The following is a 14,676-nucleotide window of genomic DNA, read 5'->3' as shown; positions in this document are numbered from 1 at the left end:
TGAAAAACATAGTAGATTGAGAGATATAAACGTTAAAAAAACAGCACGAAAAACGAAAATTGATAAGAAAAAGAGTCATTCTACAACTACATCCAACTACACACCCAAATACACACTCACATTCACAATAGGAGTGGAGCCCGCACATACTACACATCCAGTGTATGTGGGCCCACCTTTATTATGAGTGTGAATGTGTATTTGGGTGTGTGATTGAGTGTGGTGTTAAAAAAATTGTAAGAAAAATGGGACGGAAGGAGTACTCTCTCTAAAACCAACATACAATCCTGGTAGATGCTGATCACATCACATCAACCGCCTCGGTGGCGCCACCTCCACTTTTCCCGAGTATAAAACTATAATGAATGAAGGCCTCTGAATCTGACCCTTTCGTCCCTCTCGTTATTTCCTAGGACACAGTAAACGCCAACTTTCCTCCAGAGAGAGAAGAGAGAAGAATTCAATGAATTAAACCGGACATTGGCGGCTCTGGTTGAAAAATGGGAGAGCAACGGGGGAAAGTAGCCGACTCCGGTTGCCAGCGGCGGCGGAGTTGTGTGGCGAGTCAGAATAATTATCCAAACTTCTGCAGACTGATTGTATCAACCAGTGCTCAAGAGAGGCTGGTACGTACGTATCTCACATCTCTCTCTCACACACGGAAAATTATTGCTCCTAATGGGTGGTCGTGGCCCACGAGCATGATGTCCCAACACTCGTCTTCACCGCACATTTCTGTGAAGTTCTAGTTGAGTGTGTAGCCGAGAAGAAGGTTAGCACGTAACGGTGCCCCAAACCATCCTCTCACACACGAGAAGTGTTTGGGTGTTGGGCAGGTACCACACGCGTAAGCGATCCCAGCCGTGGATCGTCAGGCGTCAGAATTTTAGGGAGAAAAAAAGAGAAGAGGGAGTGATGGGGTGAGGGCGGGAATAAATCTGGGCCGTGCCTTTAAAACACGTTTCGACGGCTTGAGATCGCCCACAGGTACTACACGCGACACCCACTCGGCACCCAAAAAGTTTTTCCACACACCCACAATACTTTCTCTCTTCATAAGTGTTAGGATTGTCACACTCACGCACGAATTACGAGTATAAAAGAGTAAAGAAATCAACACAGAGACGTGGTTCTCTAAAACCGGGTAAGTTACAGGAGCAAGAGCGACTGCTGTTATTATTATCACAGTAGGGTTTACGCTCCACTCGTTGCGCTCTCGTTACGTTCCGCTCAGGCATCTAAACTTCTTTCTAGAACTCTTTAGTATCTCTTCGTACTTAGCATATGAGCCGCAGTTCAAACAATAAGGCCCCGTTCCAGAACACCTTCTTAAAAAATAAGTACTTATTTCATATTTCAAACTCAAAAATAATGTAAATGAAAAATAATTTTTCAATTTTTTTGCACCGTGTTAAAGATCTCAATGAGATCTATTAAATAAGATCCATATTGATAGGAAAATTATTTGCGTAAACACATAATGTTTGAGCTTGAAATTGCCTTTTTAAAAAATAAGTACTTATTTACCTTTCCGGAACGAACCCTAAGTGTTGTTTTTTCATTTTGTGTCCTACTGTCTATGAAGCACGAGTACATCTAAAACCTCGGCGTACCCCTACCGTAACGTAACAGGGATCGGTATTTTACATGGTACTTTTGTCTTCTAAATTCGTACCGGATACACGAAATATATGTCAGAAACATTTTTCCTTGACTTTTGCTTGCGGTACCCCACACAATAACCAAACTATACATACGAATTCATTTTTCTATGCTTAACATAATTGTGTAGATAATACGGAGTAGGGATTTTGGTCAACAGGTTATTAACTATAGTGACATTAAAATATAATTTGCATTAAGTTTGGCGTTAGACTATTATTGTTGTTGGATACCTCATGCCCGAGTCATTTAGCTATTTCTTGAATTTGGAGTGTAGTTGTATTCCCACGACATATCCGTATCCGTATCGTACCATGTACACTTGCTTCTTAGGTCTAATATGAGCTCACTTGTCTGATCGGATATAAGCATGAAAAATATTGGATTTCACTATATGTTAAGTTGATCATAAATTTGGTATTCAGTTCAAAATTGTTACGCTCTGAATGAATATTTATGTTCGTTTTGTGATATGAATCTCTTCACTATAACTTCAATAAATGGAAAGTTCTAAAATCAAACCAATTGGCTGACAATAATAAGTGTGTGAATGTGTATTAAATAGTGTAAAAAGTACACAGAAATATGTATTTTCCTTGTCTTCTAGTGTATTTATCGTCAACTCACTGGGCTGACAATAGCAAGACCGTCAATAAAATTATCTAGCTTGTCACGTGATGTATTTTTTCCACTATTAATCTCGTCAAACAAACAGACTGAACGTGTTGGTATATTCTGTACCTTTCTTGCTTTGAAGGCTAAGCTGACTTCTCTATGGAGATCAGTTCCCCCTCCTGTCTTGTTTTCTTTTCTGTCTAGAGATGTTTCTTGCCTACATTGCCTGCATTGGCTTTTTCTCTGTCTAGAAATTATGCTTAGCATGCTTGTAGAAGTAAGGCTTTGATACATTGTTTCCTTCATACAATAACATTAAACTCCGTGACCGTGTTTTTATAGCCCTGCTCTGAGTTAAAAAGAAAACTTGAACCTGTTCGGTTTATGTGAAACCCGGGAGTAAAAGATGATAGTCCGATGCAATTTCATGTATTGTCTACGAGACGCAGACATCAGTACATGTTGTACGCGGTAGATGTACTTTGTACTCTTTTTTAGTATGAACTTAGGTACAAAATAGGGAAACCACGTAAAATGCTTATGTCTTTCGTATTTGGCTTTTTAACTTCTATGGTTATTCTTTGCGCTGTATGTGTTTGTTTGTTTGTTTGCCTATTTTTCTCCACATGTAGTTCAAAGGCTCTTATTCCCCTTATGCGGCATGACAAACAAGTCCCAAAGTGTTTTTTTCCGTTGTTGCATTGGTAAACTTTGTTTGGGTGCATATTTGAGCCCTGTTGTCCGATGTATGAAACTTGAGAAAAGTTTTGGTGGTTTTGAAGCACTGGAGTTATATTACTCTAGTTCTCATGCAAGTCTAAGTAGGGATTTTAAACAATTCAAGCTGCTCGAGAATACCCTTGTGTTGAGTTCATGTAAAGCTCGTTGGAGATCGATCAATAATCAAATTATGCTTGAACAATTTTTTAAGCTAGTAAAGTTTCCAAATCAACAATCCACTTCTTGGCTCAAATTGAAAAACCAAGCGTCTTGAAGTCGTCTCAATTAGAAACTCATTTGACATCAACTTGATTGATAAACCAAGACTAATTAAACATGTTTCTGATACTCTATAATCTGCATTGTACATTTCTCCTTGATCTCATTTCCCATTGTGTACAAATCTGCATTCTTTGGCCTATGGGCATCCAATTTAAGATAAACTCGAAATGGAAATATAGAAACCTTTTGTCCCGGGAATTGGTTCTTGAATTGAATTGGAGTCCTTCTTGTTAGTCATGATACTAGGTAGACATTTATGCTTCGTGATTGTTTCTCCATTCCTAAAGCCTAACACCAGAAATTTTTAGAATCACCGTGTTTTTACTGTAAGATTGTAACATGAAAAATACTTTTCAAAAAGTAATATTTTGGACATTCAATACAAGCGAACAAATTTTAACGGACTTGTCTCACTGCAGAGGATCCCGGGGAAGTTCATCAAGAAGCTTGGGAATGAAATTCCTAATGTTGCAACTCTCATAACTCCAAATGGTTGTGTTTGCCATGTCAGATTAGAGAAAATTGATGGCAAGTTTTGCTTCACTGACGGTTGGCATGAATTTGTAAACCACCATTCTATCGGTGTGGAGTGCCTTTTAATCTTCACATTCCTCGGGAACTCAACCTTGAGAGTGAACATATATGACATTGGTAATGCTGAGATAAACTATCAATGCAACAGTCACAGAGGACCAAGTTGTGGATACCAGGTACCTGTTAAGGAAGACGATTGCGTTGGATTGATGGATCGCCTCCCTCCGCGCCAAGCACCTAGATCTCGGGAAATCAAAGAAGCTGATAATGTGTCTGAAGCCAAACTAAACAGTACAAAGGGAGATAAGCTACACAATTTCAAGAATTTGGATAAGGCACCGGTTCCATGCGTTCAGTGTGGTTACCGAGAATCCAGTTGTGGATACCGAGAACCTATTGAGGAAGAAGTACAAGATGATGATGATGATGTTGGAATATTGGATCCCCCTCCTCCCTGCCCAACTCCTAATTCTTGGGAAAGGAAAGAAGCCGATAGTGTGTTTGAAAAAACAGCCAAAGCAAACAGAGCAGGAATATCCAACTCACGGTCGCCCTTGTCCTATGTAGTGAAGGAAGTGCTGCTAAGTGAGCTTATGACATCTGAAACTAGGTTGAATCAAGAAACCAGAAAAAGAAAAATAGGTATTGGACCTTGCAATCTTGTTAAACTTGTATCATACTACTTTTATTACCATGATAAATTTATTTAGTATGAGGTAACTGATGTGTTTGTGCAGATGAATGCGAGGATTCAGCTAAAAAAAAAGTGAGCAAGTCACCAACTCCTGGCGCTGAAACAAGTTTGTGGAGATCGAGAGCCGTGACACCCCAAGAAAAAGTTAAAGTGCAAAATATATCAAGGATGTTTCGTTCTGAAAATCCATTCTGCAGGGTTTTGTTACGATCGTCGTACACACACAAGGGAAATAGCCTGGTGAGCCTTAAATTTATGTGTTTACTTGATCTTTTGGTTTCGCTTCTAAAGGATCTTACGTTTGTTTCGATGTGAAATATTTCACTTAGTAAAAGGTTGTCACGTGAAATGATTTTGCAAAAAAATTACTGTTCTCTACATGTTTTACCGCGAGGGTTGCATTTGGAATTTATACTTTAAAACAAAGTTCACCATGGCAAGAGCTAGACACTCGTCCAAAAAAAAACCTCAGCTCCTGATTCCACGTGGCGATGGAACACTCTTTGTATTACAATTTTACAGAACCAATGCTGGAGCAGGAATATTGCACCTCCAACAGCAGTTTTGCTGCGTTTATGAGGCTTGCCATGAACAGATGAGGACACTTAAAATGCCTGGCTGAGTTTCAAAGCACAAAATTTGTTTTTCGGTTGATCGACAGAATTCATTTTTGACGAAAAATATTGTTCACATGAATGCTGTCTAACTAACAGAAAAAGGGTAAAAGATATTTCAAAGGAATTTATTTCACATTTTAACAAACCGCGCCTAAATCTTGTTATTTTCCTGCGCAGCATTTTCCATCTTCATTTGCTGAGAGGTATCTCGGAGGGGTTTCACAATTCATAACCATTGCAGTTTCCACCGGGGAAGAGTGGCAGATCAGGTGCACGTGGCTGGAGAATGGTTCGGCTAAATTAACCACGGGGTGGCATCAATTTGTTCTGGATAACAGGTTGGAGGAGGGTGATGTTTGTATTTTTGAGCTGATCAAGACGGTCAATATCGTGCTCAAAGTTACCATCTATCGGGTCACCCCAGATGCAGAACGGCCTGTACCCGCGAGAAAGACGATAAATGAAACAATGCAGAACAGCGAACCGGCCTATGGAGTAACAACTCGGTCCAAATCAGTGAAATCAGTCTCTGGTAATGAGCTGAATGGATGAAATCTATCAGTAAAACTTTCTTTTCTTTGGTAGAATGTGAACTCGACGAACAATTTCCCTTTTGTGTTCAAGAAATTTGGGAGTAGTCCGTACAGAAATTGGCATCTTGTCTGCTCTTTCAAAACCTTCTTTCTCTTAATTCCTTCTTAGTAGTTGTTTTTTAGTATTTCACTCGGCACATTAAATTTGGCTTTGGAAATTTTGGTGAGTCTCCTGTATTGAAACAAAAATAGAGGACTAATAAGAACTTTAAATATAACTTAAAAATCAAAAAAAATAAAATCTAGTCAGGCCCATATAATTTGGAATAAGTTTTTTTATTTTAGTAATAATAGTTTTTATTTTATAAAATTATTGTCATGACGATCGCCCCTATTTGTCTCCCTTGGCTCCATCTTCTTTTATCACCTTTTTGCTGACATTATCAGTTCATAAAACTTTTGATATTTGTTTCCCCCCTTCTCTTTTAAGGTTCTTTTAGCATCATTTTCAAGAAGAAAATCTACTCTCCTGTACTAGAACATGCTTTATACTAGCATTTTTCCTGTTCTTTGCACGGAAACTGTTTATGCATTAAAAATTGAGTGTGAGTACGGCTTCAAACGATTTGAACTGCTTGAAGCAGTTTGAGACTTGGCTCCGTTTGACTCGTGAGTAATCGAGCTCGAGTTTTAGACTCAGGTAGTAAATGAGCCGAGTTCAACACCCTAAAGTGTGGCTCGGCTCGAAAAAGTGCAATTCGTTTCTTCAGGCTCGCCTTATTTATAGAATGCTCGTTCAATAAATGTACCGGAATTAGCTAGTTAAGGGCTTGGTTCGTTTATAAAAGAACTGAGCTTGCTCGAACACTATAGAGCTCGGCTCGTTTGCACTCCTAAGCGCACTACAGAGCACGGCTCGGTGCATGCCTAAGTGTGAGGTAGTATTAACTCAATTTAATTAAAAATTACAAAACAAATACTAGTATAAACAAATCTTTTATGAAGCTCAACTGCCCTCTCCCCACTTCTCAGGAATCTCTCTCTCTCAAAATACCCAACTCCCTCCTCCACATGTTCTCGCTCCACTCTCCTCCCTATGTTCCTCTCTCTCAATTTTACAAAATACAAAAAAAAAAAAAAAAAAGAGCAAAGGAAAATCACTCCCCTTTGTATCTCTATTAGGTGATGTGTCTCTATTAGGTGATGGAAATGGAGAGAAAAGGAGAGTGCCCTTAGAGAAAAAGAGAATGCCAAAATCACTTCCCAAAGCGAAACTCTAGGGAATTAGAATTGGAGGATTAGAGTCTTGTTGGAGACTCTATATAATTGTATAGAGTATTTGTACAATTTTCACAATCTTCTTCTTCCCCTTGCTCCTGTTCTCAGAAAAACATGCTTGCAGCTTGTGTGTTTCCCAGGATTTCACTTTGGAAGAATGTCATCATCAAATAACTTAGTAATTGGTGGGGCATAATTCAGTTTCGAAAATCCCAAATCCTGTAACATTCAAACAAACCATAATTTTCTATATCTTTATTATTTTACATCAGCATTTTGCACTTTATCATATCAAACCACACACTCACTGCTACAAAAAAAAAAAAAAAAAAGTGAAAAAGAAGCCCAATACTTCAAATAAATGGTTGAAAAGAAAAAAGCAAATGCAAATGTAATATCACACAAACCGGTTAAATGGTTTCCTCCCAAATGCAGCAGGCATGGAAACGGCTGAATCAATACTTACATCCCCAACAGAATGCAAAGACTTGTGTTTTTCGATTACCCTTCGAGGATTTGAGTCCTTGCTAGAGCCTTTGTTCCACTTGAAAGATGCAAAGTTTGACGTTAGCATGAATGAAAACCGTTTCTTGGAATTGGAATCAGCACCCGGAGTCCCTGGAAACCTGTCCTTCAGGATGCTGTCCTTGAGAATGCCGCCACTTTCTCTGGCTTTAGCTTTGGCCGAAGCAGTTGGTGTCATGTAGTTTGGAGCAGAAAAAGGCGGGCAGCTCATCAGGCTGTCGTCGTCCTTCATATCAAAAGCAGAACCGGCATTGCTGGTTCTTGGCTTTGAATACTTCATCTGAAATGAGCTATTTGTTGGTGTTCGATTTGAAGGGGTATATTGGTACCTAGTTCTCATCGGTGTTGCTGATCTTGTTGACCTCGGTGTGAGCAATTCAAGATTGTCGACCCCGATATTGGATTGCTTGTAGTTGAACGGTGAGGCCCCGATATTGGATTGCTTGTAGTTGAAGGGTGAGGGTGTTGGGCTCGGTTTTGGCCTTGGAGGAGTTACTAGAAAGCTCTTCATGGTTTGGCTTTCGGGAGGATTTGCAGGCGGTGGTAGTTGACGATCCAACCAGTTCCACCACCATGGAAAGCCACCGGACCGGGGGTCCATTGGCGATATTTGAGCTGATTTAGTATTAGCTTTCCACAACTGAGGGCATAGAGATTGTAAAATTCAGACACAACGAATTAGAAAAGAAATCCAAGAAACTCAAGAAACTAATTATGATAGACCCTTCAGTTGAGCTGTTCTCAAGGATGTCAACAAAGGTGTTTCAGAGAAGTCTGTGCACTCAGACTTTTGTGTGCAAATCCGGATACAAATGTGTACACAACCATCCAATGCACGTGAATCTCACAAGATAATGGAGGCGCCACATGTATCAGACATTTCCGAACACATCTCTGCCCGAATCTGTGGACAAGAGTCTCCGCACGTATCATTGTTCAATGAGTTTTGGGCTGAAAAAATAAAGGGTATGGTACCTTGTGGGAGTATGAATAAGCCATTACTCTTTCTCTCTTGATCAATGCCTCCGCCTTCCTCTGTAGCCTTTCCTCTATTTCTTCTTTTGTCAGCACACTGTCATCCCAATCCTCATGGAGCCCTGCTTCAGACTATACCAACACAACCATTCAATAACTCTTGCACCTACCTAGTATTTGGTAAGCTGGGAATGATTTTGCAAAGGAATGGTATGCGTTAAGTGTGTGAAGCCTGATAGGTGTTATTTCATTGAGGGCGCATGTGGTTACAATCCTAGCAACAGATATTGTAGCGTTAGGGCAACTCCGATGTAAGAACTCATTATTTTTCATACCGAAACAGCCGCAAAGACCTTGGATGCAGATCCCAACAACCCTAGTTGGGTGAACCACGTAAAATATTTTGGATTTCTCGTGTGATCTTTATTTTTCAGCATTCGTAGTCTCGTATATCCTAGCTAGTTAGGGATCCGCATATTCCTAGCAGTATTGTCAGTGCTCGGAATGGTTTGCCGTTCACCTAGATGAACAAATGATGGTGCAATTTGCTGTGTACATTCCATCCCTTTTTAGCGATTTGCTTGGAAATACTGGCTAGTATGAATATACAGAGTACTTGGTGAAACAAAAGAGGATACCATCAAAATATACCAGGGCAAACAAAAGAATAGGTTCTATATTAAACCAATCCAAAGTCTTGGTCTTGTCGAATCAATTACCGGTTCATCGACTACGAAGGTGGCCTCGACGTTACCCATAGCTATAGAGGTCGTTATCATTAGGCCCCTTAGCATTGTCATAAATTGTACATCTGCAGGTCAACAGTGTTGGTAAATTGGTCGCTTCGATGGATTTTACTTAATGATGGCCGGCCAAAGTACAAAATTAATAAGCACACAAAAACCAGTCACATAAAATAGCACAAAACAATAAGACGAGTCAGCCCATGCCGATGTGATCTGTCTAAGTGCTTATCTGTGTTTTTTGTGTGCAGGAGTGCTGCCTGAGATAAGTAGGACAGTATTCAAAATTAAGCCGCAGGGAAGATTACTACCTGATTCGCGGTCCACTTGCCCAAAGTACTCTCCAATTCCTTATCGTTATTGTAAGCTTGGCGTTGGAGCGCCTGGTTTTCTAACATCTGGATGCGGCGAGACTGGATTTGGGTTTGTACCCGCACTAGTAGTTGCATCATTTTCATGGCGTTCATAGTCTGTCGCTCCACATTCTGGCCTCTCACCACTCCTTGAAGCCTAACTAGACCCCTCAAAGCTTTAAAGCCCCTCCTTGCCTGTGTAATATCAACAAAACTATGTCAATTGCACTGAGAGTCCAATCACTGGATTCAAGTCAATCAAACAGAAATACATACTTGGGCCTATGAAAGTGTGACTACAAATGTACTTAGTCCGAGATGCCTAGCTAAGTACTGTCCGAAATGCCACAAGCAGTCCATTTATTCCCTCGAAAGGGTAGGATATCCATTTTTTAGTTGTCAGAAACACAAGACTGGGAAACTTGAAAACAGTTATTGATTTCATATTGTGCTCGTTCTTGTATCAAAAACTGTTTTGGGAAATTTAACATCTTTCCGGTGTTCCTGAAAAGTGGTGCCAAAAGCGAACAAGTTTTTGTTGTGTTTTCCGGAAAATGAAAACAGAAAAGTCAAAACGATACCAAACTGCCCTCCAGGAACATTCAATTCACATTTTGGAAAGGTAATAACAGTCTCCCATGATACAAAACAGCTGACAAGAACCTAAACTGCCACATTAGTTGCAGATATAGGACTTCATCAAATTGAGCCAAATTGTACCTTGTTACCTTTTTTTCCCCTATCCTCTTTGAATGCATTATAAATAACAAGATAAATTGCTGATCAAAGAAAAAAAAAAGATAAATATTTCCATGGCCAAGCCATTTAGTGATCATATTAAAATTCAACCAACAAATGATTGACAATTAAGATCTTTTTTTTTAATGGCTTGGCAGTTACAATCATACCATGTAACCTCTGTAGGCTGCTTGGATCTTGGTGGCCGAAACATTGCGGTATCGTAGAGTTGGTTCTGGCCTGTAGCTTATTTCCTTATGGTGTTGAAGAGATCTTGAGGAAGCAGCTCTAGGAGATCCAACCCTTAGAGAAGCAGCCTTCGGGGAAGTGACTCGTGGAGAAGCAGCCCTCGGAGAAGCTACACTCCGGGAGGCAGCCCTGGGAAGTACCAAAGGCGGCAGAGTATGTTGCTCAACAGGTGTGGGAGGCCTAATAAGTGACTGCTGTTGGTCCATTTCCCCGAGTATTTGTTCGATACTGCTCGGTTCCCTGAACAGAGGCATGAATGATTTGGACTCCCCATGCCTCAATATCCCTCGTTTCTTGTTTTCCTTCGTGCTCTTTTTCCCCGACCCCTACAACAACAGAACATGATCACGGGGAAAATCTTGGCAATATGTTCCAAAATTCTTGAAAGCCAGTAGATAGTGCAAACAGAACTCAAGATGGTCTACCGGGTGTAGATTTTTGTTCAAAGCAAGATTACACCATGTAGCCCATATATAAATTTTCGGTAATTTGGCACGACGGGTAGAGTTTAGTATGCAGTAACCAAATATGATCACTACTAAAATCAAGAAAACTTGGCTGATTGAACTAAAACCTCAGATGTGTCGGGTTCTTTTGAACAGAAGATAAAGCTAGCACTACTAGAAACTAGAACATCTCATTTCCATGGGCATAAACTGAAACAAAGAATGCGAAAAGAAATCATAGTATGACTAAATTGCCTCCAAACACAAACCATGTTAAATTTCTCCTTACATCAACTGGCTTCTCTTTGGAGTTGGGTGTGAAGACCCTCTTGATCGTGGAAAACCAGCTCCCTTTCTTCCCCATCTTTCTAGTATCACATCTTTTCCCTAAAAGGAAAGACAAATTAAACGGCAAAATTAGTAGAAAAATGAGTTCTTATGATCCAGAATCACAGACTATATTACATGCAGATCTGTTTGTTGCGGCCTTACAGATAGACAATATTTGGAAACATTCCAAACACAAGAAATTCGTGCCCAATTAAAATACATAAAAGACTACATCAGAAATTTATGATCACGAGTCCTGCATCTTCTTTCTTCAACACCTTTTTCCCATTTTGCAGTGGTATATTTTCCGCGTGCCTCTTATCATCATCTTGATCTAACTTCCATTTCGAACAATAGATTCACAAGACAAATAATGAGATCACACCAAGATGAACAATCAAGGAGATTATCAAATTCGCGTATCCGAGTTCCATGCATACGCTTCTGGGATTAACAGATCTAAATGAAAAAAAAAGGGACTAGTTTGATATTGTAGCTTAATCGATTAGCGACAAGAAAATTCCTGTCTCTCCTGGGTAATTCAAATGCGAATAATGAACATGGAGAAAAAGGAAAGAAGGAGAACCATTAAAAGCATGTAGCAGAGAAAACAGACTAGATTGTGGAAATTTCATATGCTATGCAAATTCTCAAAAAGTAAACAGATACTCTGCATGCTTTCACATAACAATATCACCTAGAAACGGTAGTAATCAACCTTGTTTACTCACAAACAGAAGAGGAGGTCTAGGAACACGACAACATGCACAACATGCGCAAGTGGCAGCATCTCGTCGGTTATTGAGAACTAACAATCCACCCAGTTGTCAACGAAACACCGCCGAATAAGCATGTTTTGCCAAATGTTGTGCATGTTGTTTTGTTAGTAGAGGTTCTCGAAACAGAAATAAGCTACACAGAAGGAATGGACACATTGTACCTATATGTATATTTATGCACACACATGAAGAAATGGACATATTCGAGAACAAAAGCTAGATATAGTTCCTCTGTTTTTGTACAAGCCTAAGAAATTTGAAGAAGAAGAAAAAGTTGTTTTTTTTCTCTAAGAAATTTAAAATCCGAACAAGGTTGATATATTTATACAATGCATGTACTTTTGCATGTATTTTTCCGTTGGACAGATTTATGTAATATTGGAAAATCAAGAATCCACCAAGAAAACAACAGACAGATTATTTCCAAAAAGGAAAAACAATTAAAACTTTTTAAACCCAATATCAGAAAAGACCAGCCTTTTAATGATTTACAGCCAATTTCAAATTACATAACACAATAATCAGCTCAAAACCCAACAATGAATTGGAAATAATATGAACGTAGTTTATTTATTTAATATTTTAACCTTGTAGAAATTTTATAGGAGAATTAAGCACAAATTTTTGGTACCCACTAAGGGAAAACGATAAAACCTTCATACCCTATGTCCAAAAATACGACAGGGATGCTGCCGAGCTGCATTCCTGCAAAGCGGCCAATTTGGCCGTTCATCTCCGCACGGATGATTCAGGTTGAATCTGAGCGTAAATCTGAACCCTCTAAATCCTAGCCATTAATTGCCGAGGGCCGCTTTGCAGGGGATACTTCACAGCATCCCCATTTCGAAAATCCCTACTTTTTAATGATTTACAGGCGGTTTCAGTAAATAACTCAAGAACAAAAAATCAGCACAAAACCCAAGAATTAAATCATGCCTAAGTGGCAATAGTATGAGCATATTTGTACCTCGAAGGAGTTTTTCCAACCTCCCAGAAAGCTGTTGGAAGCAAAAGAGAGAGGGAGAGAGGTGAACTAGGCCGGCCTCTCTCTCTCTCTAGAACTCTTCTCTCTCTCTCACTAACCACCCTCTCCTTTCCCAAACGACAACATGTTTCTTCCTTTCGCAGCAAAAATTCAGTCCTTTTTAGAGTTTCTGTTCAAACTTAGCTTTTACCCTCTCTCTCTCTCTCTCTCTCTCTCTCTCTACATCTTTGATGATGAATCTGGTTATTCCTTGCAAAAGATTTCACCTTTCCTCCTACCTTTCACCTTTCTTGTGGTTTTATAATTTTCTTTTAGTGGGATCAGAGAGAGAGTGTGGGGGAGATGGGAGGTTGGCCAATTTGTCATTCAGGAGATGAGGATGGCTGGCCAACTTCAACTTTACTTTACTTGGATGGGAAGACTATTAATTGACTGACGCAACAAATCCGATCGATTAAACGATTAGGTTGATCTCCTCCTCTCTACCATATTATTCTTTGTTTGTCCGACAATGACAATTTTTATTTTCAAACACTCTCGGTGTCCGGATCAGTTTATGTGAATCTCGACTAATTTTTTTTTAGGTTCGCTCAAAGGCATCCGTGCCGGGATGATTCACAAGAAAAATTTTCCCTTCCCGCCTGTAGCTAAAAATTGAATCTTCTACAATTGGATGAAGAGCAAATTCACCAACTAATCAGAACTCCGATAATGACATTGATGCCTTGTTAGGCCCCGTTCCAACTAACCTTCTTTTTTGAAAACTTCTTTTTCTTCAATTTTCAAACTCAAATATAATGAAAATGAAAAATAATTTTTTGATTTTTCTTGCACCGTATAAAAGATCTCAATAAAATCTATCAAACAAGATCTATATTGGTAGAAAAATTATTTGCATAAACATATAATTTTTGGGCTTGAAATTACCTTCCTTTTTCCAAAACCTTCTTTTTTTAGAGTTGGAACACCCCCTTAATATCCCACAAGTGCACTGTGTTGCACCACATTTTCAAAAAAACAACTGTGTTTGCACATGGCGGCTGGTGCACTTAAAGAATGATTAAAAATGAGACTATAGGTGCCACCAAGGCAAAGCACACTGCTGTGAGGATTTTTTCCGGATCCATTTTATAGCTTTAGCAAAAAAAAAAAAAAAGGACTCCATTTTCTAAGGTCGTACCAAAAAAAGGATCACACTGAACGAACAGTCGAACATCAATAGCTTGTATGCTCCGAGCATCGCTAAAAGCGATCGATCCGGTCATTCATCTCAGCATGAAAAGTTTGGATTGAATTTAAACGCATACAAATCTGAATCGTCAATTATTGAGTTAAGACCTAAGTGTTAATTGCAGAGATGAATGGCCGGATCGAACGCTCTGTATTCGCTTTGCGGAATATGCTCGGCAAAACCCATAGTTTCCACCACGGTCATTTGTGAGTTCCACCGCGCATTTATTGTAGTAATCTGAACAATGTTCTAAAAATCGCTAGACGCTAGTTAGCCGGTCGGCTACATTGGAGCGATTAATCGGTACATATTAACTAGTAATTGGCGATTAATCGTTAGTCTAACCTAATGTAGATTAATTCTTTGGTTTATTACACTAAATTTGAA

The 14,676-nt window shown here is 39.4% G+C and overlaps 2 protein-coding genes across 3 annotated transcripts; one reads left to right on the top strand and one right to left on the bottom strand.

Annotated features, from left to right (window-relative positions):
* Positions 1 to 295: 295 nt before the first annotated feature.
* LOC131316883 (B3 domain-containing transcription factor VRN1-like) lies at positions 296 to 5,847 on the top strand. Its single transcript, XM_058346394.1, has 4 exons — positions 296 to 626; positions 3,699 to 4,455; positions 4,551 to 4,747; positions 5,302 to 5,847. The coding sequence occupies exons 1-4, from the start codon at positions 501 to 503 to the stop codon at positions 5,674 to 5,676; spliced, it is 1,455 nt and encodes a 484-aa protein (XP_058202377.1). The 5' UTR covers positions 296 to 500; the 3' UTR covers positions 5,677 to 5,847.
* A 1,289-nt stretch (positions 5,848 to 7,136) lies between these two features.
* Positions 7,137 to 13,483, bottom strand: LOC131316882 (protein IQ-DOMAIN 14-like). Of its 2 annotated transcripts, none has more exons than XM_058346392.1 (6): positions 13,041 to 13,483; positions 11,254 to 11,351; positions 10,440 to 10,844; positions 9,490 to 9,726; positions 8,436 to 8,567; positions 7,137 to 8,100 (listed from the first exon to the last, which is right to left on the bottom strand). In XM_058346392.1, exons 2-6 carry the CDS (start codon positions 11,326 to 11,328, stop codon positions 7,333 to 7,335), a joined length of 1,617 nt encoding a protein of 538 aa, XP_058202375.1. In that variant the 5' UTR covers positions 11,329 to 11,351; positions 13,041 to 13,483; the 3' UTR covers positions 7,137 to 7,332. The 2 variants fall into 2 exon arrangements, with proteins under 2 accessions (XP_058202375.1, XP_058202376.1); XM_058346393.1 differs by lacking the exon at positions 13,041 to 13,483 and adding an exon at positions 12,736 to 12,821.
* Positions 13,484 to 14,676: the final 1,193 nt, after the last annotated feature.

The sequence above is a fragment of the Rhododendron vialii genome, chromosome 2a, assembly GCF_030253575.1.
Source record: "Rhododendron vialii isolate Sample 1 chromosome 2a, ASM3025357v1".
Taxonomy (NCBI): domain Eukaryota; kingdom Viridiplantae; phylum Streptophyta; class Magnoliopsida; order Ericales; family Ericaceae; genus Rhododendron; species Rhododendron vialii.
This window is presented reverse-complemented; position numbering and strand designations above follow the sequence as displayed.

Coding starts and splice junctions, on each gene's coding strand:
- LOC131316882 (XM_058346392.1), bottom strand. CDS start 11,328: ATGGGGAAGAAAGGGAGCTGGTTTTCCACGATCAAGAGGGTCTTCACA. Junction 10,845..11,253: donor CCAAAGAGAAGCCAGTTGAT/GTAAGGAGAAAT, acceptor CTGTTGTTGTAG/GGGTCGGGGAAAAAGAGCAC. Junction 9,727..10,439: donor CAGCCTACAGAGGTTACATG/GTATGATTGTAA, acceptor GATATTACACAG/GCAAGGAGGGGCTTTAAAGC.
- LOC131316883 (XM_058346394.1), top strand. CDS start 501: ATGGGAGAGCAACGGGGGAAAGTAGCCGACTCCGGTTGCCAGCGGCGG. Junction 4,456..4,550: donor AACCAGAAAAAGAAAAATAG/GTATTGGACCTT, acceptor GTGTTTGTGCAG/ATGAATGCGAGGATTCAGCT. Junction 4,748..5,301: donor CACACAAGGGAAATAGCCTG/GTGAGCCTTAAA, acceptor TTTCCTGCGCAG/CATTTTCCATCTTCATTTGC.